We start from the raw sequence: 11,862 nt of genomic DNA on the forward strand, positions 1-11,862 counted from the left end.
CATCCCATCAAAGCAGCACTGATTGGACTCAGTGTGTTCCCAAAATAAGAACAAAAACAAAACAAGGGAAAAGAACATGAAGGTAGGCGGGAGATGTGTTGGTTGGTATCCAAAGGAGGGATGGGGTGAGTTGGAGGTGGATATGATCAAGACATATTGTATTCATTTATAAAATTATCAAAGAATAAATAAGAGATATTCTAAAAAATAAAATCTATGATTCAGACAGACTTCCCCCCATATGATGTTCTGCCCACGCTGGTTCTGTCTCTTCCTCAAACCCCGGACTTAAGTTTATTTACATCCTCCCCTGGCATTCCTCCACTGAAGAGGAAGTGTGATTTGGATTGCATTCTTTTGAGTCAAAGGCCAAATAAATACAACCATGATGCTACACAGGGGAAAACTGAGCTGAGAACAGGAAGAATTAATGATTACTGGTTCTTACCGAAAAAGGGTTGAAAAGAGAAGAACATTTTAACTGTGTCAGTAGAAAAACATATAGAACTTTCTAGATCGTAGATTGGAATCCAAAAATTCTCTCTCTCTCTCTCTCTCTCTCTCTCTCTCTCTCTCTGTGTGTGTGTGTGTGTGTGTGTGTGTGTGTGTGTGCATCTGCACCGGCACACAAGCGACCGTAAAGGCATTCTCTAAGAGTTGGTCCACCTTGTTTTTCAAGACAAGGTTTTTCTCTAGAACATGAAGTTTGATGACTCAGCCAGGCTGGGTGACCGGTAATCGCCTATCTCTGCTTCCGCTTCCTCGGCTCTGAGATTAAAGCATGTGCCACCCCAGCCAGCTTTCCTACATGTGTGCTGGGGATTGAATTTAGCTCCCCACGCTTAAACAGCAGGCACTTATCAGCCGGGCTAACTCTCCAGCCCCACCGACCCTGTTCCTTTAACTTAAAAAACTGTAACAAGAAAACAAGTTAAAGCTCTCATAGATCATCTTGGATTGTCTTTCTCAAAGTCTCAGACATTTCTGTAATATCTCACTAAAAAGTTGGTAAATCATGAATTTATGAAGAACAAGGTTAATGATGCATTTGATACCAGAGGCTACCAAAATCTGAGACCAATTTGTTTGGCATGATTGCCTTGTTTAAGACGATAGTCATCTGAGACAGTGACAAAGTAGATGACCTATTCACTATGGGTTCTTACACTCCCCTAAAGCTAAATAACAATCATTAATAACATGCCTGCCCTTGCCTTTGAGAGGGTGGCTCTCTGCTGTCCCTCCCTCACCAGCTCTTCTCAAGCACACATCCTTAGAGCTGTTGTTCTGAAACTGAGGCTCAGGGAGAGAAGAGTGAATGACAACTCCAGCTACAATGTCCCCCAGTGTGGTTCTCCTGAGACCTGAGACTCCGTTCTGCGATGGTGACCGCATTCTACTCCCCAGCCCCTTGGTTTGCTAGGAGAACTGTGCCCAGCCTCTGGATGTGAGAGACTATCCTAATGAAAGTGCAGTTTTCATTAATGACTCCACTGAGCATGTGTGGAAAGAAGTGGTTAAGCACCAGCTGTAGTGGATGCTTCCTCTGTGTCCAGCTTCTCATGAATTCTAGGCAAGTGTACAGACCCTAAATTGCCGTGATTTAAGCGTACCATGGGTTGGCACAGCCACATACAATTTTAAAAGGTCAGCTGCTTTCCTGGCCGTTGGGGAGGCTGGGGATTAATTTCCCCTGAGAGCAAAGTAGGAAATGATAAAGGTCTTGACTTTACTTAGTGTCAGCCAAGGACAAAGATTCTACTTTGTTCTCCCTGGCAGAGGAGAAGTTCTGAGGCTCTAAGGCGCTATTCAGTTCAAAAGGTGCCCTAGGTGAGGTTTTGTTTTTGAAGGTTTAAGTTATAGTAGGAGGTCATGGGCTACCTGAAGTCCTTGTCTGAGTCTCCAGCTTCGACACCACTAATTTCTCTGTCCAAGTCTTACTGGTTTCCAGACGTTTCTAGGCAAGAGTTTTAGTGTCTGGGTCTCTGACCCTGGGCATCCTTTGTGACAGCTCTCTGACCTTGGCTCATTCAGTCCCTTGCCTCAACCCGGTTAAACAGATGATAGTTTTCCAGAGATGCTATGTGGCCTCCCTGCTCTCGGTCCTCTCATTAAGGAAAGGTCCAGGGCATTCGTCACCGGCACTCTCTAGCAGGTCAAAGTTCACCAACTGTCTGCCTTCCCCGCGAAACCCCAAGATGGGGATCTGTGTCTGGGTGGTTCCTGGTTGCATCTCCTGTGCTGAGCATTGTCCTCCCTCTTCCTCTGTGACACACGTGTCCTGCTCATAACACATCAAAGGGCAAAGAGTGTCAAGAAGGCTCAGTTGAGATCCCGCGCTGAAGGTTGCCTAAGTGACACAGTCTGAGCAGGAAGATGCATTTGGTTTGTCTCTGTGACCAGCACTATGTCTGGCACTTAAAGGACATAAAGAAAGAGTGCAAAAAATAAATTAATAGTTGGAAGAAGGGAGAGAGAGGAGTTTAGAAGCATCTTGGCTAACACGAAGGGCCTGGGCTTTATGGAGGCTTTGCTCACTAATTCCCGTCATTCTAGCTCCTGGCTTGTGTGACCTTCCCCAAGCCTCACTTTTTATTAGGCTGCAGATTCTCAGGAATACATGCTTGACTGGTGAAAATGTGGAGCTAATCCCTTGGTATGAACGCTCCCAGCCTTCCCTCCCCTCTTTAACCTCTCCCTGCCCTTTCTCCCTCTGTGCTCACTCACTTTTCTTCTTCTTCCTCGTCCCTCGCATGTGACTAGAGAAGGTCTCTTTGAACTTCTGAGTCCTGGGAGGTGAGCCTGAGCTGATTTAGGGGCTCCCGGCTTTAAGAGTGAGAAACAGTGTGACCATGGAAAGACATAGGGTGGAAGGTATTTTCAAAGGCCCTGTCGCTTCTATCTGCATCCCTGTGTAGGGCTGTGGGCTGTACTTCTGAACAGAGCTAATTGCTTTTTGGAAAAGCAAAGCAGCTCATTCTGAAGCCTGAGGAGTGGCCTGGAGGGCCTTCCACTTATCTCTTCTAGATAAGAGAGGAATTGATGGAGCTTCGGAAATGAAGGGCCCACTAGATTAATAAAGAAATTAGCTCCCTTGAAGTGGAAAGATGGAAAGTTCTATTAGGAGTCCTGGTGTTTCATGCAGAAGTCACGACAATGGATGGAACTGATTAAAGGGCATTGGGGTGTAGAGTCTGGGTTAGCGCTTCTGGGGGACCCTGACAGCTTCTGAGAAATTCAACAACTGCACTGTGTAGGGAAGTGTGAGGATGTCTCTAAGACTTGGCACTATGACTCTGGGGCCTCAGCAGAGAACTCTTGCCATCTAAGACTGCAGTGTGCCTTCAGTGCGGCTGGCCAACAGGGTCTCAGTTTGAATTCCAGCCTCTAGTTAGTAACCAGCATAGTGGAAATCACCAGAAACCTAGAGGGAAGCTGGACATTGAGGTGGTTTCCTGCTTGGTGGATGCCAAACCACATCATGGTTGATGAACACCCAAAGATGAGACCAAACTCACCTTGGGGGACACACACCTTGGGGATGTGTTGCATTGCTTAACCTATGAGCAACTAACTCTCTTTCTCATGCCTCTTTCCTTACTTCAAGAGATTTTTCTCTCTTGGACACAATTCTATATTAACTTTACTAAATATACTTATCCCATAGTCAGTGCCCATTCTTTAAGGACTTATGGCCTGCTTGGCTCAAAAGAATCTAGTACATGTAATTAATACAATTACATGTTAATAAATAAATATTAATAAAAGAAGGCTTGAAGGAAGCTGTAGCTGCCTTAATAATGGCTGTTATCATATAGGCTCGTGATCACTGCTCTTATTTTTTTATTGAGAGCTTACTGGGATATAGGCCTCCTGCCAATCCTTTAATCTATTATTTCATATCCTCACTACAAATTTATGAAGTATATACTGTATCTCTGTCCCCATTTTTACAATAAAAATACGGATCAGAGGGTAATTAAAACTTGGCCAAGCTGATGGAGTTAAGAAACAGAACGGATGGACTCATGCCAGGCTCTCAGCTCACAGATCTCCACTGGACACCGTGTCCTGGGGCACCATGAGAAAGACTGTTTGAGAACCGGCCAGTACAGACTCTGGGCCTCTGGTCCACGGGGAAGGGGTGGAGGACTGAAAAGAGCATGGCTGATCTAGCTCCTGGCCTGGGTCCCTCTTTGCTGCTCGAACAGTTGTTTCCTCTCTTTGAATGATAGCAGGGATTGTCTGGAGGTTTGTGTTCTGGATGGAATTGGCAAAGAAAGCTTTGTTTAGGACTCAGGGCTCCTTGCCACAACCCATAAAAGTCATGGAGGGTTTAAGATCTAAAGTCAGTAACTGCGCTGGGATCTGGCTTTGCCAACGGGATGTCAAGGGGAGAGCGAGGGGCGCTTAGGTTCTCTAGACAAATGCCGTCACATGTCCAGACTTCCACTGTTCCTGGTCCCACACTGTGGCTTTTAAAATGAGCCTCATGAAATAGAAGACAGGGTGAAGGATCAGCTTGCACAGAACACTCAGGGCCTGGGACGTGGTAGGAGGAGGGAAGCAGATTGATAGTGGGGAAGCAGCTGGGACTGTGACGTGGGAATGCTGAATGCCAAGGCAGAAGGTCTCGGAAACTAGGATGTGGAGCCCCCTTTTCCTGCCTTCGTTCCTCTCCTACATAACTGAACACCGAGTTTTCAAGGAAGGACTGGCTAGAGATGTTCTCTCCAGGACTGGTCCAGGATGTATAGAAGGATCATAGCCGAGGTGGGGAGAGGCTGGGCAGGGCCTGTGCTAGCGGTTCAGTGATGTATATGTTCCACTCAGGAGGAATTGAATACTGATGAAGGGGGCCTTTAGGGCACATTATAGGAGAATGAACCCCAGGAATAAATCTTATTCATCTAGTCAAGCCAAAGAGAGAGCCCAGGCCAAGCTACCTGCTGGTGTGAAGCCCACCGTGAACACATTTCTCTTCCCTTCTTAGTCTAAAGAATGGTTGTTCTTAATTCCTGCTGTTTCCACCAGCTTCCTCCAATTCTTCTTCCTCTACATTCCTATAGACTTTACTGCCCGAAGCACATCTTTCCTTTCTTTATGTGTGTGTGTGGTGTATGGACCTCTGTGTGTGGTGTGTGTGTACCTGTGTGTGTGTGGTGTATGGACCTCTGTGTGTGTATGTGGTGTGTGTATCCGTGTGTGTGGTATGTGTATACCTGTGTGTGTGTATGCGTGTGTGGTGTACATACCTGCGTGTGTATGTGCATGTATGTGTGGTGTATGTACCTGTGTGTGTATGTGTGTGTGTGTATTGGAGGTTAACATTGGAGGTCTTCCTCAATTTCCCCTTTGGCTTATTTATTGATTGATTATTTGATTTATTTATATACAGGCTCTCTCACTGAACCTAGACCTTGTGGATCTGGGTAGGCTGTCTGACCAATGAGTTCAGGGGTCCCTCTGTTTTTTCCTTCCTTTCTCCAGTGGTGGGGTCACAGGTGTACCTATGGTACATAGGTGTACCCTGTTTTGATGTGGGTGCTGAGACTCTGAACTTAACTTCTCATATTTGTGTGGCAGGCACTTTACCGTATGAGCCATCCCCTGAGCACTTTTTTGTATCCATTTCTTGTTGAAATTCAAAGGTTTGAAGGTCACAGTTGACACCTGAGTTCTCTGCTTCCTTGTGGTACTGTTCACATGACTGCCTTCCGTACATGTTTCCTCACTAGGGCTAAAGATGCAGCTGAGGGCTGTGCAATGGTGACAACCCCCGGCTTCCCTGGGATGCTTTCATCTCCATCTTTGCTAAGAGCCACTTGCCCCTTCTCACACAGCACCGGCGATGGTGAGTTCCCTATTCACTGGGATGGTCCCTGTGCTCCTCTGTTAGAAAAATGGGTTTTGCATTTTCTATTCACATCTACTCTCATTGGCTTGCAATCATTGCTTTCGCTGTGTTCTTTGGGACTCCATAAGATGAGCCTGCTTTTCTTCCTCCCCACAAAGTTTTCATGTTTCTTCTGGCAACTCTTCAATCCTCTCTAACTCTTCCTTGCCTCTGCTGCCATCAGCGGGGTTCGGTGTGGTTTGCATTATTGAGCTAATCTGCTTAGCTTTCTCTGTGGATGATTTTTTTTTCTGCCAATGCTAGCCCATATAATACGGAAGCTAAAATTGGACCCAACTCACCAAGTATGGCAAAGTCAACATGGAGAACTGGGTAGCCATGCCTTCCCTCATCTGGGGAGCTGTTCTATTGGGCATAACTTTGCTGATGAAACCCTGACCTCTAACCTCACCAACCTATCTGACCTGTCTCTGGAAAAATGCACTTGCTATTTTTGGACAAAGTAATCTCCAGATTCACCCCATCCCCACTTCTCTTTCAGTTTCTTCCTGCTGCTGCTCTGCTCCCTGGATGACCTCAGTCTATTCGTTCCTACTCCTCTGAGCAAGAATCCTCTCAGGAAACCCAGCTGTGCCACTTGGGACAGGGTAGGAGAAAAGACCCAGGAAGACGATGCCACCTTCATCCGTTTCGACTCGCTGCGGGATTTGTAGCAGAACTCGATTAAGGCAACCAGCATGGCCAGTCCCAGCCCTCCGATCAGGATGTAGAATACACCTGCCACATTGCTGAGGCTCAGAGCACTTGTTTTGTCCTAGAGGAGGAGGTGGAAAAGGAGGGGAGGGGGAAAAGGAAAGTGAGTCAAGAGGTTGGAGACCATTGACGCAGCAGCAAATTAACACACATACACTCGACCCCACCCCCTCCTCAGCATTCACGTTGGAAATTGCTTGTTTACATTGGCGGAGTTCACAACATTCCCGAGGGGCAAGGGGAATGTGTGTGTGTTTGTGTGTATAGACAACCATCTGTGGTTGTGTCGACCTTCTAATTCTATCACCTCCCTCCTCATCGTCTTTTCTGGGACAGGAGATAACCACAAAAAATTCAGGCCAGATTTGGGAAGATCTGAACCCTCGAGCTTAGCCAACCCTTTTGGGAAACCCTTTCCTTTAGCTTCATGTCTACTTCATCTCTGTTGCTTGGCAACACGTCAGTCTCCATCATTGTACATGTCTCTGAGTGTTTTGCTGGGAGTTGGTATTAAAGTGAACTTTCCCCTAGATGTGCATTTGATTTCAATTTAATAAGACAGCTCTCAAACACATAATAAAGGCAGAGGGATGCATACCTTTAATTGACTGCTCTCAGTCCCAATTTAAGGGGAAACCTGGCAGGAGGGGGGCTTAGATAGGCAGAAAGGCACTGAGCTAGGGAATGGGCTCTATTACACCCTAATAATTCTGCTTAATCGGTGTCATTTCTTGTTTCTATTGGAGGTACTTGCTAAAATTGCTGTGGGCAGACCTGGATGACTGAATTTAGAAATCTCCGTTGGCTTCAGAGATGCCAAGTCCCACAGGAGGGTACTGAATTCCCAGAAGCCTGGGGCGAAGTACTGACGTCTGGCAGGAAGGAGCAGAACCCGGTTTGTGGAGCCTGTGGATCCCACTGGTGTGGGAGACTGTCCCTGAGTCCTGTCACATCCTGTGAGCTTCAAGAATGCAGGCGTGAAGAACACTTTCAGGCAGGGAGAACACCGACCCAAACTCGTGTCCCCAGTGGAATGCGGTGACTCTCACTCAGTTCTCGACACAGGCAAAGAACACCTTTAAGTCTCGGAAAAACGATCCTTCCTGGTTCTTTCAGTGACTCTTGACAACTTTCCTTTATATTGTTAGCTCTCGTCAGAGTGTTCCATTAAATCAAAACGAAGCGCATGTGTTAGCTTGCACAGGTACAAGGCATTGGTTGGTAGCACAGGGTGGGATGTGTGGCTTTTGTATTTCTCCACGTGTTCCTTTTCAGGTGGGGATCCAAAGGAGCCCTACGAGGGGTGGGCTGCATGGTCCTAGGAGCTGCTCTGACATCTGCCTCGGAGAATGTGGGCACGTGGAAAGGGATTTCTTATCTCCTGAGTCAGAAGCCTTTGCCCCGTTTCTATTAGATGCCCAGGGTTTTTGGTGGTTGAACTTGGGAGCTGCAGATGGTAGTAGCACATTGCCTCCCTGCTCTGGAAATGGCCCCAGCCAGCAGAGCCACGGGATTATCTACAGCAACTCCTCCGTGGCTTCTCGTGTTTTTGAGTATGTGTGCCTTTGGGCAATGCTTAGCCTGCCTCTCTAGGCAGCAGAGATGATTATTCAAGGGAGTAAACTTTTTTTTTTTTCTGTCTGGGATTGTGGACTGAGAAGAGAAATGAGAAAAGTGGGTTTACACTTTGTGTGATTTTCAGAACACCCAATCTATATTTCTGCTTGTTTTCAGAAGGTATGCAATTCTTAGGAGTCCTTTACAGAAATTCTTATAAAACCCTCCTGTCTGGACGGGAGCAGGGGTGGGCAGGGTGGGAGACATCCTAAGGCATCAGCAGCCCACACTGTAGCAAGGACTAGATAAGGATGATGCTCAGAGGGAGGGAGAGGGTAAGAGTTGGGAAAGAAGGCTGGAGGCACAGGCTCCCCCATCTTTCACTAGCTAATGCACACCTGCTCTGTCCATCGCTAAGGGTAGTGTCTTCTGACATTTCTTTATCGTGCCCCCAAGTTTGATTCAGTTAGAGAGGTCTTCAGAGATACAGGGATGGTGGGCACCAGTTTCTGTTACTATCTTCACGTTGCTCTGTGATTGTGTCTGCCTCCCCGGCCATCCATTTATGGTATATCTTTGAGACAGGTAGAGTTAGGTGTCGTGTGGCAGTGAGGGAGGAACTGTGTTCTGCACAACTGTAGAAAGGAGAGGGTCCAGTGACTGGACATCTGTGTCTGCAGTGGAGACTTTTTATCACTACTCTGTCTTCTTTCTTTTTCTGGTGCTGGGGATTGAACCTGACTCTTGGGAATGCTAGGCAAGTGCTTTACCACCGAGCTACAGCCTCACCCTCTGTATTTGTTTGCTTGAGACAGGATTTCAGTATACAGCCTAGGTTGGCTTTGAACTCACTGAGCAGCCTAGTCCAGCCTCCACTTCCTGATCATCCTGACTCAGTTTCCAAAGTTCTGGGATTTTCGGTGTACATCACCACAGTCATCTCATCTACCTAGGAAGACCTCTGGCCCAGAGAAATGGCTGCCTGTGTAAAGACAGCCGGATGGTTTGGGCACTGTATCTCTTTTGGCAGATCAGTTCCAAAGACTCTGGCTATGCTGGCATCTTTCTGCAATAGCAGAGGTCAGGGAAAACTTCTGGAATCAAGGGGGAACTTGATCTTCACTCTTTCTGATACTAGACATGACAGAATGGTCTAAATTGGCATGTTTTAGTGGAGTATGTGAAGAGGAGTTAATGTTGGTGTGGTTTTAGTGTAGGCAAGTTTACATTTAGACAAGGTTTGTGAATCCTTTATGTGTGCCATTAGCTTTGTGTATGTGTGTAGGTGTGTAGGTATTTTTTTTTGGTAGTGCGGGGGTTGAACTCAGGGCCTCATGTGTGTTAGGCAGGTGCTCCACCACTGAGTTATAACCCTACCTCATGCTTATTAGCTCTTGGGAGAGCATCAGATTTTGATCTTTCTCAGGAGGTTTGAGGTCTTCTGGCCTATTGCCATCACTGACCTTTGACACCCATTGTTGGGATATGATGGGCTACCCTGGGGCAGGGACAAAACTTCTTTTATTTAAGGACTGGAGCTGTGACCCCTCTCTGATCCATTGTGCCATAAAAGGGCCTTTGAGTAAATAGCAATTGTTCCAATACATGGAAAACTGCAGGGTTTCAGCTCTGATGGGGGAAGAAGGAGATGCGGTTAGGGTCTTCCAAGTGTTCCCCAAAACAGCCCTATCTCTTTCCATCCCCAGCAGATGCACTTCCCCAGAGCTAGGCAGCTTGCTGGTCGGAGGGAAGAGTGACAGCTGTCTCCAGCCAGGAACAGACAGAGTGGCCGTGCTGGAGAGTGATGGGCGAAAAGGACAAACAGGGAAACCTAAAACTCAGAGCTTGCATCTTGCAGAATTGTTGGGCTGGTTGCTATGGTAATGACCCTGGGCTCCACAATCTGTTCTCCTGGACCTTTTGTCTTCAAAGTGTTGCCTTCCTTCTGGGGAAAAGAGAATCCCCACCATTCTGTATTTCTTGTTCTTTCCCCATGTTGAGGAACTGTCCCAGATGCCTTGTTTTTTTAGCCAACATCCCTTCTAAGAATGTTCAAGACCTTCCAAGATTTGGTCTTCATGAGGAAGATTGAGCACAGGCTTGAGGCTTCTTTTTTTTTTTTTCTTGCCTAAGTGGAAAGTTCTAGATGATGCCAATGCCTTTGGCCATCAGAGCAATGGCGTCCACTGAGACTAGTGCTGCCAATCACCCGAATCTGCTAGGTCTGGACCACATGCCAATTTCTCCAAAGGTCTTTCTTTCTTCTTTGCTATTAGAGTCCCACAGCTTCCAGTGGATATTCTAGGCCATTCCCAAGCCTTCTGCATGCTGACTCTGTAATCAGCTTTCCTGTACAGTAGGTTTTTTTTTTTTCTGTTGGGCTCTTCCTAGAACTTACTTATTTGGACTAAGAAAAGATTTGAGTAATGACAGTTTCCTGGGAGAGGCAGGTGATGGCTGGGTAAGCTCACTTGCCAGCTGAGATCCGAAGGGAAAGCTGATGGGAAGGGCGTGGGCTCAGCTAATCAGCTCTGTGCAGGCGCGCAGGCCTGTTTGAAGGTGGCTCGAAATACCTTGAAGGAGGCTCGAAAGCCTCCACCATGGGTACATTTTTTGGAAGAAGCAGGCAGGAACATGTGTGGGGTCCAAGTACTGCGACCTTAGACATTCATCCCAATCCCAAGAGAGCTGAAGTATCCCAGAAGTTCCTCAAAGACCTGCGATCACAGCCTTAAAAAGTTGTCCCCAGAGCCTTGTCCCTTTAGGGGATGCAGAAACAGAAGTCATGTCAATCGGCAGTGTTTGCTGCTCCATTTCCAAAGTAGGCCGGTTCCCTAGGCTGCAGATTTTCCCCCAAGAGCCGTACAGGATGAGAACTGGCCCACTGTACTAATAATTGGCAAGGCAGACGTTGTGAAAGTGATGGCTGTGGGGGCGGCTCTTCTCAGCAGCCTGTGCTCAGGGACCGGCTGCTGCACCACGTGCAAGGGCCACAAGGGACAGCCTGGATTCAAACACAGCAGCAGCTGAGGACGCAAGAAGACTGTGTGGGCTGTGGAGGGGAATTCAAGCTCTGACTGAAGCTAAGGTCTCTTCCAAGATGGGAGGATTTTTTTCCCCCAGAAATGAAAGCCCCAGTCTCTGTCAGTCTAGGGAGCAGGAACTGGATGTCTGACTGAACTTGAAAATAAAAGCAGCAATGGAGATTCTGTCCAGGTGCTTCCCAAGAACAGCAATGGGAGAGTCAGGAGTGCGACTTGGGGACCTGGGGAGGAACGCAGCCTCCCAAGTGGGCAACTGCCCTTCAGGCTGTGCCGTCTTGAAGTAGGTTCACGTGGAAGTCATCTGTCCTTTCTAGGCTGTTGTCTGCTCCGCCTAACATACACTAAGCACCCTGACCCTGAGTGAGATTCCGTTGGGGCTGGAAGCCTCTGAGGCGTGGAGGAGACAAAATGATTTCTGCATCTCTGGAGGGGTCTCTCTTTCCCTACCCCGTACCCCTCCAGCATTGTTCTCCTGCACCCTTTCAGGCTAGAGTGTGGGGAGACAGAGCTTCACTCTACAGGTTCCCTGGTCCCTCCAGTTGGCAGGACCTTGACCAGCAAGGGACAGGAGGTCAGGGTTTTATGCAATGTGAGGACATTGGCTGGCAGGTGCGGTCCTTTGCCTTCCCTTGCTGAGAGCGGAGGCATGGC

At 47.5% G+C, this 11,862-nt stretch overlaps 1 protein-coding gene across 2 annotated transcripts in view; it reads right to left on the bottom strand.

The window, feature by feature from the left end:
* Positions 1–11,862, bottom strand: part of Gria1 (glutamate ionotropic receptor AMPA type subunit 1) — a 311,889-nt gene that overhangs the window by 4,792 nt on the left and 295,235 nt on the right. For both annotated transcript variants that reach the window (XM_041665038.1, XM_041665037.1), the window contains exon 15: positions 6,537–6,671. In XM_041665038.1, coding sequence (XP_041520972.1) covers positions 6,537–6,671 — 135 coding nt within the window. The remainder of the gene's footprint in view (positions 1–6,536; positions 6,672–11,862) is intronic.

This window comes from Microtus oregoni, unplaced genomic scaffold, assembly GCF_018167655.1.
Source record: "Microtus oregoni isolate MIOR12 unplaced genomic scaffold, Mior012 000015F_ref0000493, whole genome shotgun sequence".
Classification (NCBI taxonomy): Eukaryota; Metazoa; Chordata; class Mammalia; order Rodentia; family Cricetidae; genus Microtus; species Microtus oregoni.